The 19893-nt window shown below is 35.4% G+C and overlaps 1 protein-coding gene across 1 annotated transcript in view; it reads left to right on the top strand.

Annotated features, from left to right (window-relative positions):
- The window catches only part of ACTR3 (actin related protein 3), a 47756-nt gene that overhangs the window by 20934 nt on the left and 6929 nt on the right, over window positions 1-19893 (top strand). The window contains exons 3-8 of the mRNA XM_040971476.1: window positions 1672-1796; window positions 5096-5206; window positions 8560-8655; window positions 9517-9624; window positions 11590-11733; window positions 14377-14550. Coding sequence (XP_040827410.1) covers window positions 1672-1796; window positions 5096-5206; window positions 8560-8655; window positions 9517-9624; window positions 11590-11733; window positions 14377-14550 — 758 coding nt within the window. The remainder of the gene's footprint in view (window positions 1-1671; window positions 1797-5095; window positions 5207-8559; window positions 8656-9516; window positions 9625-11589; window positions 11734-14376; window positions 14551-19893) is intronic.

Below are 19893 nucleotides of genomic sequence, written 5' to 3'. Positions count from 1 at the left end.
GCTCGCCATTTTTTTTTCTCCTAAATTATCACAACGGTGTAGTCGTGTATTAAACTTCTAAATTCTGTTGTGTGGTAATGATTCTAGGTATCTTTTGATTGAAATGGGTCTCCATGCTGTAAATAAATTGTAAGAGAAAGTTGCTAACATTGTTTCCTTCTAAAGGATATTAACTATTTTTTTGTGTGTGGAATTAGTTGAATGCCAAATCAAGTTAGTTGTATTTAGTATTTTAAATGAAGACCAGTCAGCCATAAGTTGAAAGATTCAGAAATGTACAACAATTACAAATACATAATTTTTAGCCCTGTAACCATATGTTGGATTGTTGGAAAATTTAAGGGAAATGAGGGTAAATTTTATCTGTGAATGAAAGTGTCTTTTCTGATGTAATGCTTTAAATAGATATTTACTACATTTAAATTATTAGGCTATAATAGTGAATAGGGTGGAAACCTGAAAAAAAATTCACAATGCATATTTTCTCATCTTTTGTTAGTGTTTTTTAGTTCCTTTCTGGTTGTGCATTAAGTATATGTGGAATTGGTAAAATTATAGTTTTATTCATATATAAGAAATAGATATGGACCCAGCACGCAACTCAATGGCTAAATCCTCACCTTGGAAGTGCCAGTATCCCATATGGGTGCTGGATTGGGTTATGACTGCTCCACTTCCCATCCAGCTCTCTGCTTTTGGCCTGGGAAAGCAGTAGAGGATGACCCAAAGCCTTGGGACCCTGCGCCTACATGGGAGACCTGAAAGAAACTCCTGGCTTCTAGCTTCAGGTCGGCTCAGATTCTGCCACGCAGCGGCTTGGGGAGTAAACGAGTGGACAATTTTTTCTGTCTCTCCTTCACTGAGTCTACCTACCCTTACAGTAAAAATAATAACGTTTTTTAAAAAATAGATCTTAGAAGGGTGTTGTGATATAATACATTAAGTTACCACTTGGGATTCCTGTCTCCCATATTAGAATGCCTGTTTGAGTCCCAGCTGCTTCCCTTCTCATCCAGTCTTCTACTAATGTGCCTGGGATGTAGCAGCTGATGGTTCAACTACTTATGAATCCCATTATAAGGCTGTGACAAAATTCACTTTATACAGTGAAATTTTTAATCTTTTCTCAGAGTTTTCAAATGCAAAAGAAACCCCAAAAAACAGTGCTGTTCTAGCAGCTTTTCAGTTATTTCTAAAATATGTTTGTATGCATGTATGTATTGGAAAGGCAGAGTTAAAGAGGAATAGATAAGGCGCAAGGTATGTGAGTGTGAGAGAGAAAGATCTTCCCTTTGCCGGAGACTAATCTTCCATCTGCTGTTTAACTTATCACAGGTGGGTGGGGCTGAAGCTAGGATCCAGAAACTCTGTAAGTGTGTTCCATTTGGTGGAAGGCACCCAAGCGCTGGGCCATCGTCTTCCATTGCTTTACTAACCCACTATAAGGGAGCTGCATTGGAAGTGGAATAGCTGGAACCTGAGGGAACCAAAAAGGATTCTTGCATCATAGGCAGTGGTGTTAACCATCTACACCACAAAGCCAGCCCCTGATTTGGCAATTTAAGTGTACCTAAGTCATATTATGCTTTATAATGTACAAGTATAGATTCAAAGTTTGCTGTGTATGAATGAAATGAAGTTTTTGACATTTCCAATTAATTTACCTTAAAGGTATTGCTATTAAGGAGTCAGCAAAAGTGGGTGACCAAGCTCAAAGGAGGGTGATGAAAGGTGTTGATGACCTAGACTTCTTCATTGGTGATGAAGCAATAGAAAAACCAACATATGCAACAAAGGTATGTTTTTGTGAATAAATAACTTTTCTTTTTTAAAAAAACTAATTGTTAAGTGATTGTACTTTTTGAAATTTCGCTTTGCAATTTCGCTTTTATACCTGAGCTCTTCACAATAGCAATTTCTTCATCCTTTGTGACTCTTTCCCTTCTTACTTTTACCTTGCCTCTTTTTATTTACTGTTTTTTAATTTACTGCTTCACATCCATTGTCTGAGGCCCTCAGAGATTGGCCTCCTTACCTCCATATTGCCACATGTAGACATTTCTGCTCCATTACTATGCTATTAGTCAAACCTATGCTATTTATTTCCATTTTAAAGCTTACTGTATCTGAAAACATTGTTCTTTCTCTTTCCCACTGTTCTGCCTTACTCTTATTCTCTCCATTGAAATGTAAGTTATTACAATAAAGTATGCAATTTTTAATTTTACAGTTTGAAGACTTTCTTTGTGACTATAATCATTAGAGTTAAAGAGAAAAGAGCAGATCTAGTAACCCAGAAACATTCCTTATGCTTACTGCCACTGACACATTACAACAACTTATCAAAAGAGTAAACACATTTATCTTATTTTTGGACATTGATTTTTGTCTAATTTGAAATTCTTTTGAAAATATTTCTTCCCTTCCTTCATTTATTGGCGCTTTTTAAAAAAATTGTTTATTCCTATCGGAAAATCAGATTTACAGAGTGAAGGAGAGAGGCAGGGAGAAAGAACTTCCCTTCCACTGGTTTATACCCCAAGTGGTTGCAGTGGCCAGAGCTGAGCTGATCCAAAGCAGGAGCTTCTTCCAGTCTCCCACATGGGTCTGGAGGCCCAAGGACTTGGCCATTTGCTACTTTCCTAGGTGATTAACAGGGAGCTGCATTGTAAGTGGAGCAGCTAGGACTTGAATCTGTGTCTGTATGGGATGTTGTTGCTGTAGACAGACACTTGACCTACCACACCGTCAAAGTTGGGTGAAGGAAAATATTTTTAGCACAAGAAAGAATGATAGACCATGTGGAATACAACTGAGACATCAAGCAGGCTGGAACCCACATTTGCTGTCTTTGGTTTCAAAGGGGTCACTTGTAAAGGAAGTTTTGGAATGAAAGTCTACCGTGGTGTATACAGTGCTGGATTCTGACCACCTCTAGATACCATCCCCGAAAGAACTGAAGTTTTAGTGTTATTAACTCAGTTACATCTGTTTTTTCTATTCAATTAGCGCTTTGTATTTAGGCAAGTTTAGGGTAGGGGTTCTGCTAAGTTGCATTCTGGGTAGAAGTGGTGGTAAAGGAAATATAAGTAGTCAGATGTGATGAGGCATAAAACCCAAACTGTGTGGTGATGGTAGGGAAATAATTAGAAATTAGTAAAGTGATCATCTTGATTGTGATCAAAAAAGGAATAATGAAGTAGTAGAGTATGCTATCCAGATAGAGGTTGTGATTATAGAGAAGCATATCTGCTTTTCAGGGTTATAGAGATGATAATGATATAGAAGTGCTTAAAATCGAAAGGAGAAGTTATCCAAAGTGATAAAGTCAGTGAGTTAAGAGCTCAGAGTTCTGATCTCAATTTTCAAGTGCTCCAAATGCTATAAACCTGAGCTATACACTCTTCTCTCTCAATCTTTACTTTCACCTTCTGTTTTCAACAAACTTGTTTTATTTCTTTATTCCTTTTAAAACCAAATTTTTCACTGGGTTTGAGATGATTCAAATGCTTTCTGTCAAGTCTCGTCCTGATGACAGTTTTCATCATTATTGTTTTATCTTCCATGTTATTACTCTGTTGGTTTTCTTCCTAATTTGTATTCTTTGCTCTCTCCCTCTTCCCCTTGCTACTATGTTCTTCCTGCTACTTCATTCACTACTTATGTTAGCACTTCTTAGGTAGTATCCTGGGTTCTTGTATTGAAGATTTTTCTCCAAGTAATATCAGCTACTCCTTTGTCTACAATTTAGCTCTCTTCCAAGTTACTTGTTAACTACCTACTAAGAAGTTCATGGAAAATGAAATTAAAATGTTTATGTTGGTTATATAGGTAGAAAAAAACCATAAATCATGGATTTTAGGCATTTTTTCAGCATCAGAATATGCTTATTTTTTTTTATAAGATCTGTTTATTTGAGAAGCTATGTTAGAGAAAGGGAGAAGAGAGACAGAGAGAGATCTTTTATCCCTGGTTCACGCCCCAAATGGCTGCAACAGCTAGGGGATGGGTCAGACTGAAGCCAGAGGCAGGAGCTTCTTCAGAGTCTCCCACGTGGGTGCAGGAACCAAAGCATATTAACAGGGAGCTGGATTGGAAGTGGAGCTGCACGAACTCAAACTGCAATGTTCGTGTTGCAGGTGGTGGTTTCACTTGCTGTGTCATAGCACTGGCTCCTACACATACCTTTTAAATCTGTTTTTCCATAGTATGGAAAAACACATTGTATTCCTTGAAATACATTCATACTTAATGGTTTTGTTTCTTTAATAGGTAAATCCAAGCAACTTAATAGCTATTTTAAAACAATGACACATGTATTGAAAGGAAAATATTTTTAATTCATTAGTGAATAATTACTAGTAATAAGATTTTACCTGTTATACTGCACAGATGTTGAATGACAGAATCAGCTTCAACATTGCTACCTTTATAATTCTACCTGGATTTTGTTTTATGAGCTATATGTAGCAATAGTACACAACACTGCTTTTCAGAGAAATGCTGTCATTTAAAGCAATACAGTGTGTTCTAATGTTGAAACTGAACTACCTTAATACAGTAAGTCATGTAGCCAACTGATTTTAAGTATCCCTGGAAATTTTTAAATACCTTGTGACATCCTTACTAATTTTCTATAGCACATTAGGGAGCCTTGGCACAGTTTTGGAAGTATATTTCTACAAATATATATCCTTAGCACACAGTTTTTGGAACATGGCTCTGTAAAAATGATGCAATGTTTCTTAGAAATATGTAGTGCAGCACAAATACTTTAATGAGCTTATAAATTAAAATCGTGATATAATTTTCATAGACTTAATTAAATTGTTCCATTGTTGCAAAATTTTACAAAGTTTGAAAAAGCTAAATTTGTATTAAATGGTTTTAACATTTTGACATCTTATTGATCCTTTTGAAAATTTGCTGTGGTTTCATATTTCTGTAAAGACGAAAGTACATTATCATTGTCACACCTAAGGAAGTGAAGTGTATCTTTGTCCAACAGCTATTATAGATCTGTCACATTCCTTGTTTGTTTTTTATAGTTTTACTTTTTATATTAATTATTATTATTACTTTTTAATTTTAATAGTGGCCAATTCGTCATGGTATAGTTGAAGATTGGGACCTGATGGAAAGGTTTATGGAACAAGTGATCTTTAAATACTTAAGGGCAGAACCTGAAGACCATTATTTTTTGTTGGTAAGTATAAATTACAACTTTGCCAGGGAAATTTTTGGCATGTTAGGAAGAAACCTAATGAACATTTTCATCATACCCATAGTTGCTGGAGAATACTTTATTGTTTTAAAATTGTCCTGTAACTAAGACTTTTTAGTAAAGCTGTATTGTCTTTGAGGCCAGTAGAATAGTGGTATGTTGAAGCAGCAAAGTATAAGCACCAAAGAGGAGTTTTTGTTAATCAATATGTAATCTTTTTGATAAGGAAAGTAGTGTTTTGAAAAAAGTTGGAAACTGTGCTGCTTCCCTTTTTCTAAAAGTAACTATTTTGATTATTGTTTCATTGGTAATTTTTAATGACAAATGTTAGTGTTCGAATTTTAAGGTTTTTATTAAAGCTGTACATTTTTATTTGTTTGAAAATCAACCACCTTTATAAATATTGAAAAAAACAGCACTTCCCTTTCTTAGTCTCCCAGTCCTGGATTTATATTCCCCAGAGGAAAAGCCTTTTCCATTTCTAAGATGTTATTGTGATATCTGATAAATTTAAATACCACATTTTTTCTAATTTTGTTTGTTAAAAAATATTATACACTGTCTACTAATTTTCTGGTGGGAAAAATGATAATTTCCTTGTTTTTCCTCTTGTATGTTTTCTTTCTCAACACAAAATGGCTGTCTTTCCATCCTCCTACATTATAGTCATATTGCAACTCTTACATAAACCAGTATTCTGTATTTCATTTATTTGAGTTAAGACTTTAATTCTGTGTGTTATTTATGGCTGTACTGTAAAGGTGAAGGAACTTTAGAGTGAATGATCACATAATCACACATTGAATCAATAATTAATATTTTACTATGTTTGTTTTATAACATCTGTGTTTGTTCCATCTTATCCCATTTATTTTCCATGTCACTACAAATTAAGTAGCAGGTGATAGTCACTCCATCCGTAAACACTTCAGCATACATATCGTCAACCAGTGTTCATCATTTGTTTAAGGTTTTTTAGTTTTTATATGAACTTGCATTCGCTTACCATAAAATCACAAATGAGAACCAATTTCTGGATTTTGACCAAGGTTTGGCAAACTCTTCCAGACCACCAAATAGCAGATACTTTTGACCTTGCAGGTAATTGCTTTCTAGAAAATATGAAAACTTATTCTGGTAGTTCCTCAGCTCTACTGCTGTAGCGAGGATGCGGCTGTTAACACTACCTTTCACAGCCATCAACTGTACTTAAGTGCATGTGTCTCACTGGATCCGTTTTTCTTACCTTTTTTTTTTTTTTAAAGGTGTATTTATTTTTTTTATTGCAAAGTTAGGTATAAGAAAGAAGGAGAGACAGAGAACATCTTCCATCCGTTGATTCACTCCCCAAGTGAGCGCAAAGGCCAGTGTTGCTCCAGTCCAAAGCCGGGAACCAGGAACAACTTCTGGGTCTCCCACATGGGTGCAGAGTCCCAAAGTTTTGGGCCATCCTCAGCTGCTTTCCCAGGCCACAAGCAGGGAGCTGGATGGGAAATGGAGCTGCCAGGATTAGAACTGGCGCCCATATGGGATCCTGGCATGTTCAAGCGAGGACTTTAGCCACTAGGCCACGCCACTGGGCCCTGGATCCATTTTTCTATTGATGATTACCAGGGCTGTATTTTTTCCACTGATATACTTCAGTTGTTCTGAACATTCTCATACAGGCATTTTTGTGAATATATATATTCATTTCTCTTATAAATATATGTGCAGATCTAAGAATAGGGTAGTGCTCTTTTGTTGGAAACTTGGCAGAACTTTTTCTGAAGGGCTGTACCTCTTACCCACCCAACACCAATGCATGATCTGATTGATACTACTTTCTATCCAACATTTGGAGTGTCACTCTTTTTTCATTTTAGCCCTTTTGGTGGCTTTAATTGTTATTTAATTGGCATTTTCCTCATATTTAAGGATGTTAAATACCTTTTCATGAGCTTGTTAGCTATTTGTATATTTTACTTATGATTACCTGATTTTTTTTTTCCATGTAAACTTTGGGAGTTTTTGTGTTTGTAATTTAACTGCCTCAGTTATTTATTTTGCTCAGTTTTTTTTATGTACCTGTCATTGAATTATTTCTAAACTTTTCAAGGTAGTTCCAGAACTCTTCTAAGTAAGTTGAAGCATAATAGGAGTAGGACTACCAAAGATTGTACTTATGTTTGTAATATCTTTTGAAATAAACAGTAGTAAAGACTTGATTTGTAATGAATTCAGATTTTATCACCTATACTCTGGTGAATTTTGCTCTTTGTAAAGTATCATTGCATTCAAGATCAAAAGTCATTTCATTTTCTCTGGCTTTCCACATAATACTTTTGTCTTTTTGTAAGATTTTTTTTTTTATTCAAAAGACAAATATATAGTAAGAGGAGAGACAGAGAGAAAGATCTTTCATCTGTTGATTTACTCCCCAAGTGGTCGCAACAACCAGAGCTGAGCTGATTCGAAGCCAGGAGCTTCTTCCTGATCTCCCACATGGGTGTAGGGTCCCAAGGCTTTGAACCAACCTCTACTGATTTCCCAAGCCTTCATGCAGGGAGCTTAATGGGAAGTGGAGAAGCCAGGATATGAACTGGAACCTGTATGGGATACCAGTGGATGCAAGGCAAAGATTTAGCCACAAGCCTGCCACACCAGTTCCCCACATATTTCACATAAACAGATTTGAGATACTACAAAGGATTGGATTGTCACTTCAGATTCGTAAGGATCAGAAGTCTTACTCAGTGTCAGGGTTTATTTAAACCAGTTTAAGGGATCATGAGGTGTAGGTGAAACATGAAGTCTATTGTTGCCTCAGTAGGATGTATTGTGACTTAACCTATGAGATTTCTAAGTGAAATCGACAGTCACGTAGCTTAAACAGAAGAGATTTAACTCTTTTATTCTACTAACATTGTATAACTTCACATTTTCTGTGAAGCTGTCTAATCTGTCAATTCATGGCTTATTAGAATCATGCACACACCATGAACATGGTGCTAAAAACATTACTTAGGTAGGAATTGTAAAGCAAGTTGCTTCATGTGTTTTTTTTAGTCATTACTACATGTACAAGATGGATTGGTTCTCTTACCCTTTCCCTCTGCCTTATTCCTCCTCCTGCCTGCCTTCTTGATGTTTAATAATTAGGGTAGTGATACAAGGTTTCAGTTTCTTTGTGGTGCAGGTAAATCTGTTTGAATTCTCTGTGATTTCCTTTGGTCTTTATAACATTTTGTTTAATGCTTTTTAAATATAGTGTTTGAAATAAATTATTTCTCTTAAAAAAATTCCCTATAAAGTTCAAAATAGTCTGATGTTTATTTAAAATTGTTACTCAATAGACTGAACCTCCACTGAATACTCCAGAAAACAGGGAATATACTGCTGAAATAATGTTCGAATCTTTCAATGTACCAGGCTTGTACATTGCTGTGCAGGTAAGCAAGTTCAATTTATTTAAGCTTAATTCTTAAAATTCAAAAAACTGTTTAAATTTTTAAAAATTTGTTGTTTTCCAAAATGCAGTTTTGTGTATTTTTCTGATTTTCATCCCTGCTCTCACTTTCTCCCTCCCCGTTACCCCTCCCCCTATTTTCCTCTGCTTTGTCATAATAGTGTAGTCCCTTAGTACAATTTATAGACTTACTTTTAAACTGATTTTATTTGTTTCTAACGCATGAAAATTTTTCTTTTTCCATAAAGGCTTAAAACATAAGTTCAAAGCATATCATAGTTCTCTTCTGAACTGAGAATGTAGAAACAGTATTAGAGAAGTTGAGAGATAGTTTGTCAGAAAATAAAAATGCTAAAGGGCTTTCCTGGGAAAGAGATAAGGGCAGGGGGGAGATATTTATTGAATGTTTATACTAGGACCTTCACAGGTCACATATTCTTTGTAATCATTATGTCTATCCTAATCTTATTTGATTGGCTTACCTTTACCTATATTTGACCTTTTTCTTTTGTGCCTTCTGTAATATTTTATTCCACTTAATTTCTACATTTTGTGTGTGTGTGTGTATGTGGAAGGATCTCTCTCCCTACATGCTGGTATCAGGACTTAACTTTTATTGTTTTTAAGAAACAACACGAAAGTATTTTCATCTAATTTAAAGACAGTGTAGAGGGGAGAAGCATCTATATGCTGGTTCACTCCGTAATGCCTGCAGTGTGCCATACTAGAAACAATATTGCTTGATTTTATTATTTATACAGTTATTTTTTGGATAATTTCTTTCCACGGATATTAACTTTTTGTGCTTGTTTTCATTGTTTGCTTGTCATGTTTATATTTCAAGGCTGTTCTTGCCTTAGCTGCATCCTGGACTTCAAGACAAGTAGGAGAGCGAACATTGACTGGTACGGTAATAGACAGTGGAGATGGGGTCACTCATGTCATTCCAGTGGTAAGGATGTTTTAGTATTACTCAACAAAGCCTGAATATTGCATTTTGAAAAGTCAATTGCATAAATTAATACTGGTTTTAAAATCTAAGTACTAGCTCTTAAAATAATGTAGTTTTAGCTGTTTTGCATTTTTATTTTTCTTAAATTATTAAAATTATTAAACTTTAGATTTTTTTGGGTGTGTTTGCACTGCATTGAAGATTATTAATTGTAGTAACTGGAAAGGGAATATGTTATGACTCTCATTTCTTAACTATATGTTGTTTTCTAGTTGGATGTTTATTTGTGGGCATATTAGCCACTTGGTGTCCTCCTTTCTTTATTTAGCAGAACTTCCAACTGGTGTCTGTATTAACTGTATAACGATTAGTTGTAAGTGTATGAATTTCAGTAGCTTGTGGGTATTAAGTTAATGATTGTGCTTTACAGTTTATATTTAGTGAAGTGCAAAAGGAATAGGTGTGTCAGATTAGACCATTGATCAGAAGCAGCATTCTTTCTAATGTTAATGCTTTCTAATTCTTGATGACAAACTTTTTAATTTTGCCTAATGATTACTGGAATTCATGTTGATTGTTAATGATTGTATTTAAATAAGTTATTTTGAATTTTTAGTTCTTTGTTATTCTCATGTTTCATTTCAGCTGACCTCTGTGTAATTCTGCTGAGATTTTTGTCCTCAGGATGATTGCATTGGATTAGAGTCCTAGTTCCTCTACTTCTCTTCTGATATATCAGGAATAGTTGTGATCATAACCTTTGTTTTTGAAATAGCTTTGTTAAGAAATAATTCATATGCCATACTACTCATCCATTTAGAATGTTCAGTTCACTGGCTTTTAGTATATTCACAAGTGCATCCATTACCATAGTCAATTTTGAATGCTTCATTACCCTAAAAAGACATCCTATATCCATTGTCATTTCCCATTTTCCCCTTCTATCTTCTGTTCCTGGTAACTACTAGCGTACTTTTTGTTGGCTTGTTCTGCCCATTTCATGTTGATGAATCACATGTCATGATCTACTGACTTTTTAATATTTAGCCTAACATTTTTGAAGATTCATATATAGTGCTTCATTTATTTTTATTGCCAAGTGAAATTTTATTGCATGAGCATTTTATTTTACCATTGGGAGATGTTTTAATATAATGGAATTTAGGATGTCTTCAACATTTGATAGCTTCTTTTATATTTTGACAGCTTATTTTCCTTTCTCGGTACATATTGCTAACCTTAAATCCTCATTTAAACCTCAGAATTCATCTGTGATGTAGATTATATTGTTTGAATATCTCAATTGGCTCATTAATAAAATGCAAACAAACTGACAGGTTGAGAAGGATAACTGATTTTTGATACTGCATCATGGCCATATGAAGATATCTTCAGTAACATTTCTAATTTTGCCTCAGGATTTGTTACACTTCTGAATCAGATCAGTAAATTTATGAATCCATTCTGCAGAATTTAGTTATTTGATACTGTGATTGTACATGGAATGTGTCCGTCTTGTAATTAATTATCTACTTTTTGGGGGAAATTAAAGCCTCTCTGTGAGCTAATTGTCAGATTTCTTAGTGTGGAATTGTTTGGAGTTTTAATTTAAACTATAAAAAAACTTAAAATACCTTATTTGCTGTCAAATCCGTATACCATTTTGTAATTAAGCTTTAAGATTATTCCTGTTACTGGATAATTTCAGTGATAGTTGTAAACTGCTAACAGTGGGAGGATAAATTAAGTTTCTATTTCTGTCCACAATTTATCTACAATTTATAAATTCTGTGTTATTTACAATGTGAGTACTACACTTGCAAGAAACACAAAGCATTCTCCTGATGTAAAGCAATATTTGGCAATGCCACTGTACTATCTTGAGATACTGATGATTAATTTTTTTAGATTGTATTAATTTTCAAAACACTGAAAGTATGTTTGACCTTTATTTTCTCCATGTAGGCTGAAGGGTATGTGATTGGCAGCTGTATTAAACACATTCCAATCGCAGGACGAGATATAACATATTTTATTCAGCAACTACTGAGAGACCGAGAAGTAGGAATCCCTCCAGAACAATCGCTCGAAACTGCTAAGGCAGTAAAGGTAAAAGTGGTGATAGAAATGTAATTAGTTAAAATAAAAAAACCACATTTTAAATGTTTTCATGAGAACAGTTTTTAAGAAAATGCATAATCTTTGGTTTCTCAATTGTAAATCAGTTCTCTTGGTTTTTTCCTTTGCATTGCTTGTGAAGAAATTGATATCAACTCTTGTGAAGAGTTCATATTAACCAACTCTTTGTATATTCTGTCTATATTTCTTATTTGAGAGCAGTGACAAAAACATTTTATCAAATGACTTTAACATGTATTTTTGGAATTATTCCTTCTGTTTATTAATAAAAATGAGAATGTGCTTGGGTCTCTATTTCTTCAGTGAATCTATCTTAACAGTTTTCTGTTGTTAAGAATTATTTCGAAGCAATTGATTCATTGTATTGTATGTGTATAGAGGCAGTATTTGACTCAGGTGTTATAGCAGTAGATGAAACATGTGAAGACAGTGTAAGAATACATGTTTGTTTTCATGCCACACAGCTCTTTATTATGTTAGTACTTCATATAAAGTATCAAAATACCTAACATTGTTTCAGATTTATCATATGCCACCATTGCTAAGGGATTTTAGTGAATCTGTATTTTGAAGATATAAAAACTAAGGTAGCTTTATTTATTTTCAAAGGACTTGTTCATTCATTCATTTGAAAGAAAAAGAGAGAATATCTTCCACTTACTAGTTTATTCCCAAATGGCTGCAGGAGTCATGTCTGGGCCAATGCAAAGCTCAGAGCCAGAAGTCCATCTTGATCTCTCAGATGAATGGCATGACCCAAATACTTGGACTATTTTGCTAGCTTCCTAGACATATTAACAGATAGTTGAATTGAAAGCAGAGCAGATAACACTCATGCTAGCACTCTGATGTCGTTTGCACAAGCAGTAGCTTACCCTGTATTAACTACAGTGCCAGTTCCTACTACTGCCTTTTACAGTTTCATTTGCCTCTCTTTGTATATTTATAGCTTCTAAGCCTAAGGATAAAGACAGATGGACTCCTTCCTAGGTAGTAAAGGAATTACTAAAGGTTTGCCCAAATTACTGTAACTTTCTGGCTTAAAAATTAAATATGTTAAAAAACATTAATGTGAATGTTGAAATATTAACATCTTCTTGGAGTAATCTATGGAATTGAAAAACAAAACAGTGCTAGAGATATAAATCTATTTCAAGGGAGACTTTGAAGATTTTGGAGAAGGAAGATTTCAAATTATGTAATTAAAGTGTTGCCTATTTTTTCATATTATTTTCCCTTTATAATTTGCTATTATTACTAGTATTAATTGCGAGTCTTCAATGTGTATTCATTAGGGTTCCCCAGAGAAGCATTAGGATAGGGCATTCATTAGAGAATTGACTCCTGAGAAGTTACCTGACTCCTAGCTGCAGGCTGGAGACCCTGCATTCCTGGTGGTGTGGCTTAGTCCAGGTGGGAAAGTCTCAGAATCAGGGGAACTAATACTGTAACTTGACTCATGGCTCCTGGCTTTGGAGCAGCTTAGCTCAGGCCTTTAAAGCCACTTGGCGAGCAGGAGATCTTTCTGCATTTCCTTCTATCTGTAAATCTGACTTGCCAGTAAAATTAAATCATTTTTTTCCCCTTCTTTAAAGGGAACTGAATTGGAGATGTTGTAGGTGGGGCATAATTAGATGCCCATATGGGATGCTGGCATTGCAGGCAGTGCCTTTTTCCTGCTACACCAAAATGCTGGATCCTGATTTTTCTTAAGAAAGAAAAGGCTGGCAATTAGGAGCCCACAGAATTTTGAATTATGTATATATTTTGTAAATGCTTAAATTTTTCATTATTAAGAAGCAATGAAGGATCAGAAAAGAATCTTCTGATCACTGGCACTCTCCCCACGTACTCACAAGTACTTGAGTTAAGCCAGGTCAAAGCCAGGAGGCTAGAACTCAGTCTGGGTCTAGGCTGGATCCAGTGTGGTAAGCTATCCTCTGTTGCACCCTGGGAGAAACAGCCACAGACGCCAGAACTGGAAGCTCAGCTCAGGCTTGAGCAGGTCCTCTGGCACAGGTCGTGGGCTTCCCCAGCGGCATCTTAACTGGCAAGACAGACTTCCTCCACACAGTATATTTCTGTTGAACATTTTTACTTGGGATATACAACAGAATTTGGAACGATTTAACCATACAGATGATAGTAAAATAGAATAACGTGCATTTTCAGCCTTTTCTCTTTTTTTGTTTTTGCTTTTTAGACCCTGGTTGATTTATCCCAGATAAGTTTAAGAATTAATTTGTGTGGTTGTGTCAACCATTATTTATTTTTAGTTCTGTGTGATTTATGCTTTCTCCCTACTGGGACATGAAGTTCTTTATGTAGAAAAGGTTACAGAACATTAATGTTTTAAGAAAGTTGTGTCAAATAGTAGAAAGCAATTCTTTAGTTTTTCAAAGCTAAATTCTATCCATATGTAGAATAAGAATTTATATATAGAGGAGCAATTGATTTGTATTGAATATGACAATATCCTAATGTGGAATTTTCTCCTGATTTCTTATTTTTGAAGATAATTTTTCGTTCAACTCTAGTTTACTGATAATATACTATCCATCTTTACTTTCCCAAAACAAAAGAAAAACTGCTTTTGCTTCTTCTTTTTTTTAGGAGCGCTATAGTTATGTCTGCCCAGACTTAGTAAAGGAATTTAACAAGTATGACACAGATGGTTCAAAGTGGATTAAGCAGTATACCGGAATCAATGCTATCTCTAAGAAAGAATTTTCCATTGATGTTGGTTATGAGAGATTCTTGGGACCTGAAATCTTTTTTCATCCAGAGGTAAGCGTTTTTTTAAGTGGTGGGATTGTTTTTAAAATATTTGACAGAAACTCTGAACTTGGAGATTTTGTGAGAGACCCTCAAAAACTTTCTTTAGTATAATAAAATAATATATGGTCATATTTCAAGGGATAATTTGCTTTTGTCAAAACAGGCAAAACTGTTAGTGTCTGTCTTGATTTGCAAAAGTGAAATTTGTTTCTTTAATATTTGTTTTATCAGGAGTAAGTCAAAGAAAGGGATCCTTAAAATTAATGATCTTGTGAATAAAACATTTTGAGAATATTCTAGAAAGTCACCACTTTCATCTCCATATAAAATAACATTATATCAAGAACTTTGCTTTAGTTGATCATAGCATATTTAACTAGTACCAAAGTTATTTTCTATGTACATGAAACTTTAGCAACACAAAACTATTAAATTAATAAAACATCTGCTATTAATTATGCAAATTCTTCTTGGTTTCAGAAATTTAGCCTAATGGGTAACATATTAAATGCCAGGACTAGGAAGTTAATTTTTCCATATTGCTTATTCACTCAATAAATATTGAGTGACACTTTAAAAAAATTTGTTTTTCTGTTTATTTACGTATTTGTTTTGAAAAGCAGAGTGTGAGAAGCAAAGTGATCTTCCTTCCTCTGATTATCACTCCCGAAGTGGCCACCTCAGCTGATGCTGGGCTAGGCTGAATCCATGAGCCTGGAAAAAAATAGTTACAACTTGTAACTTGAGCAACTACAAGTGCCATTTATTGCAAAAAGAATTCTGAAGGGGAGAAGAAACAGATGAGCTTATGTCATATGCATTTGTAGAAATTTAGAAACAAACACTTTGGTTCTATGTTTTTAACTATGGTAATTATACTGCAGTGAGGATGGGTGTGAAATCAACATACGTGGCAAAAAAAAAAAAAGATTGGACAGGGAGCAGTGTAGAGTGGACTGAAGATGAAAAATCAGGTCTTGGTAAACATAAACATGATGGGCAAACAGTAAACAGGCTCAGTATGTAAGAATATAAAAAAATCCTAGAGGATTGTAGCAATAAAATTGAGGGGCGAGTGTTTCAAAGAAGGTAGTTAAGCTGTGCTGGTTACTTCATTGGCACTGCAAAAGAAGAAACCTGAGAAGTGCTCAGGTGTTTCAGCATCTGGGCTATTGGTGATGCTAGGGGAGCAGTTTCAGCAGAATGGTGTGATGGGGCAGCTTGATATCTCAGAAGTGAAAGTTTAGAGCTCACTTGTGAAAGTCTATAGTGGCTGCAGGGAGCTGATACGAAGTCCATCGGGAATCAGCACTGTGGTGTAGTGGGTAATGCCATCAGCTGCAGCCCTGACATCCATTTGGGTGCAGGGAGTCCTGGCTGCTCCGCTTCCTTATGTGCTTGGGAGGGCAGGTTACCCCTGCACTCTTGCAGGAGACCCAGGGAACACTGCAGACTCCTGGCTTTGCATCAGACCTGCTCCAGCTGTGCAGCCATTTGGAGAGTGAACCAGCACATAACTCTCTCTCTTTCTCTAATTCTTTCAATTTAAATAAATCTTAAAAACAAAAGAGAAGCTGATGACAAGAATAAGGCTGAGGGTTTTCTTTGAAAGAATGGTTGCTCCAGTGGCAGGAAATTTCAAAGCTAATATGCACTGTAGATATGCAGCTGATAAAGAGGAGAGTAGGGAAATAGCTGAAGAAATTTATCCTCTGTGGTTTGTGTTTTTTTTTTTTTTTTCATTAGGTAGACACAAGCTTATGTATTGAGAGAAGTTATTTATTGGGTTATGTGAGAAGACTTAAAAAAGTTTGTAGATAATGAAATTAAAAGTTAGGGAATAAGTTGTTTCATAAGCACTATCATAAGACACTTATCATCCATTTACCTTTGGGTTCAGCCCTAATGAATTGCAGGCCCTAGAAAATGTAATCATGCCCATGGAAGTTTTTGTTTTTGTTGTTACATTTTTATCTGAAGGAAAATGGTTCCTTTAATTATTTTCTTAAGAGTAGGAGAAAAGGGTCTGGCACGACAGCATAATGGTTCACATCTTCACCTTGCACACGCTGGGATCTCATATCGTCACCAGTTCTAATTCCGGCAGCCCCACTTCCTGTCTCGCTCCCTGTGTGTGACCTGGGAAAGCAGTCGAGGATGGCCCAAAGCCTTGGGACCCCGCACCTGCTTGGAGACGTGGAAGAAACTCCTGGCTCCTGGCTTCAGATCAGAATAGCTCTGGCCATTGTGTCACTTGGGGAGTGAATCATTGAAAGAAAGATCTTCCTCTCTTTCTCTCCTCCTCTCTGTATATCTCACTTTCCAACTTAAAAAAAAAAAAGTAGGAGACAAAACAAGTCAGAACAAACCACATCATAACTTAAGGTGATTTTCCAAGGAAATATATGCCAGATTGCGCTGTTTGATGAGAGGAATGAGGCAGAAAGGGTTCTGGTTAAATTTTCCTGGACATTTTTCTGCTAAATATTTGGCTGACTCTCAGAATGCTGTCATAATAAGCTGATATTATTTGACTCTCCCTACAAAATGCCTGTAGCATTTCCAAAATGTGTTACCATGATCTTGGCCTAGCTGATTCACATTTGCTTTGGACTGCTTTCACTTGATTAGACATGGCGTTGATTAGTGTTTTGAGGAATACTGGGAGATTGTTTTATCTCCTTTTCCAGTTCTTTGAAAAAAATGCTTCAAAGATCTTGATCTCACTTGTTTAAAATCTTCACTTAAAGTTTAACTCCAATCTGTAACTGATCTTTGTGCAGCAGTTTTGGCTCTACTGAGCAGGTTGCTCTCCTTAAAAGTGTTCAGTCAGAGCTGTGTGAACTGATCTGGTTGAGATTCCTGTGGTGCTGGCTATTGTTGCTGCTGTCATTGATCCTTTTTAACTAGAGCATGAGCAAGATTTAGTTTTTCTTTGCAAATTGATCTGCTGATGTGAATTTTATCTTTACCATTTTCTTGTCCCCTTTTAAATGACTTGTCCACTTGTAAATTGCTGATTTCTTTGGCATGTTCTCTTCATAAACTCCTTGTACATCACCAATAATTTCATTATTTTTGCACTTAAGCTTCACCATACATTTGATGTTTTCTCTTGCTTCCAAATTAGCAGAATTTATGTTGCTCTGGTGTGGAGTGTTTTCTAACTGATGTTAATCCTACTCCCAGCCTTAAAGTTTAGTACTAGCTTATTTTTTTATATTGATGAATATTTTCTTTCTATTTTCCTATGAGCTTTTTGAGGAATCTTCCTGAAGAATAATGACTTCTAATTATTGAGAAAGTGACTAGGAGTGTCTGATTAATAGAGGAACACCCATTCTCTATTCATAGCAGAGGTTAGGTACTTAAAACTTGATTGTGACCTTTCCCCTACAGAAGGTTTTGACAAGGCAAAAAGGTTAGATTGTTAACAGCATGGAGGAAGGAGGAAATACAGAAGGCTGAATTATTTACATGTAGTGAGACATGCAGGCAGGGATTGTAGATGATGAATTAGTATGTAGCTATAAATTATGGGCAGAGGAGTTGAATAACAGAAAGATAGGACTATTGGTTGTATTAGTATATTGGAGCTTTAACATTTAGATGGCATTTTAAATTTAAAATTTAAAGTATGCACATACTTTGTTGTTGTTGTTCTTTAAGAGGAAGCTAGAGTAGCAGAGACAGAATGAGATATTCTATTCACTGACTTACCCACTAAACGCCTGTAATAGCTGTGGCTGGGCCAGGCTGGAGCATAGGTCTGGGAACTCCATCCAGGTCCTAAGAATGTGAGCCATCACTACTCTCTCGCAGGGGTTACATTAGTGGGAAGGGGGAACTGGAAGTTGGGCGAAGACTCGAATCCAGGTCCTCTGGATGGGACACTGGTGTTGCAGTCAGAACTGCTGTGCCAGCTGCAGCATAGTGCTGAATATCCAAGAATCCTCTCCTCTCCTTTGTGTTGTCCAAAGCAACTACTAGCTGTTAGTTAGCAACTGCTCTTGGTAATCACCTTAGATTTCTAAATACTGATATGGCCATGTTTAATAGTTGGTTAACCTCCTCTTCATTAATTTTTGTCTAATTTCTTTCTTCATAGCCTTCCACATACTAACTTATTGCTGTTAGGTAAATTAATAGTATTAGAGTATTATACCTGTGATTGTTGTTCACTCTTGAGTCAGTATGATGGAATGCAGGATGGCAGAATAGGGTGAGGACAGTTTAAAATGAATGGAGAGGTGCTGGCGCAATAGTTCAGCTGTCTAATCCTCAGTCTTGCAGTGCCAGCATGCCTGGTTATTTGTTGGTTGGTCTCTCCAGCTCAGTATTCACCACACTTCTATACCGTTTCTCTGTCCCTCTTAGAATTTGATATGTAAATTCCTCAGCTTGCTTTTTGCTGGCAGCTTTTCTCTCACTATCATAGACATCAGTAAAATTTTTTATTAGTGGTGTTTTACTTCATCTGAGTTAACACATTTTGTGTATTTTGCCTCACATACCTGGGCATTCAATAATTTAAAAAGCAGTAACTGTAAAAAATTGGTCTAAGGATAAAGATTACCAATTTAGTTATAGAATCAGTTTAATAAATAAAGGGATCCTGTTCATCTTTTTTGGTCAGTTTGATTTGTAAATGAGAACCCGAGAGAGGTGAAATACAAGTTTAGTTATCAAAACTAGCATTTTTTTGTACTTTCAATCAGCATAGATTAGGAAACTGATGATCAAGAAGGAAGGAGGTCTTCCTTAATATCTGTGCATAAAGCCTCTTTTATATGTATTAGTGTTACCCATTAATTTTGTTTTAAAAAGATCATGTTTAAGCTTATTTTTGTTCTACAGTTGTTTTATCCAAGTATTTTTCCTCCAGCTGAATCTTCCTACCTATTCAATAAATCTGTTCTAAGCCATCTGTATAACATGCATATTTCTGCATGTATCAATTGAGAGTTTTCTGGAGAAATCTAGAATGAGTGTCCTGTAAAGAACTTTTCTCTACTTATTTTTCACCCTCTTTTGTTTTTCCTCCTAAGGAACTAAAGATGCAGCCAGTCCATGCTTTTTTCTTGTATTTGTTTCTAAAATGTACACATTTTGAAAGATGAATAAATACTGAATCATTCATGTTTTTCCTACAGATAACTCCTTTGAGTGTTAGCTACTACAAAATAGTTTGATTATAGTTATATTGTCATATACATACACCATGGTCATATAATATACACATTAAGAGCAGATATTCTTTAAAGTTACTGAAAATGCTGAAGTAGTGAATTCTGAGCCATTGCTTCCAGAACTATAGCATTATGTTCCTGCAAGATTGGTCACCTTTTCATT

Source organism: Ochotona curzoniae, unplaced genomic scaffold (genome assembly GCF_017591425.1).
Source record: "Ochotona curzoniae isolate NIBS_2020 unplaced genomic scaffold, NIBS_Ocur_1.0 contig_2210, whole genome shotgun sequence".
Classification (NCBI taxonomy): Eukaryota; Metazoa; Chordata; class Mammalia; order Lagomorpha; family Ochotonidae; genus Ochotona; species Ochotona curzoniae.
This window is presented reverse-complemented; position numbering and strand designations above follow the sequence as displayed.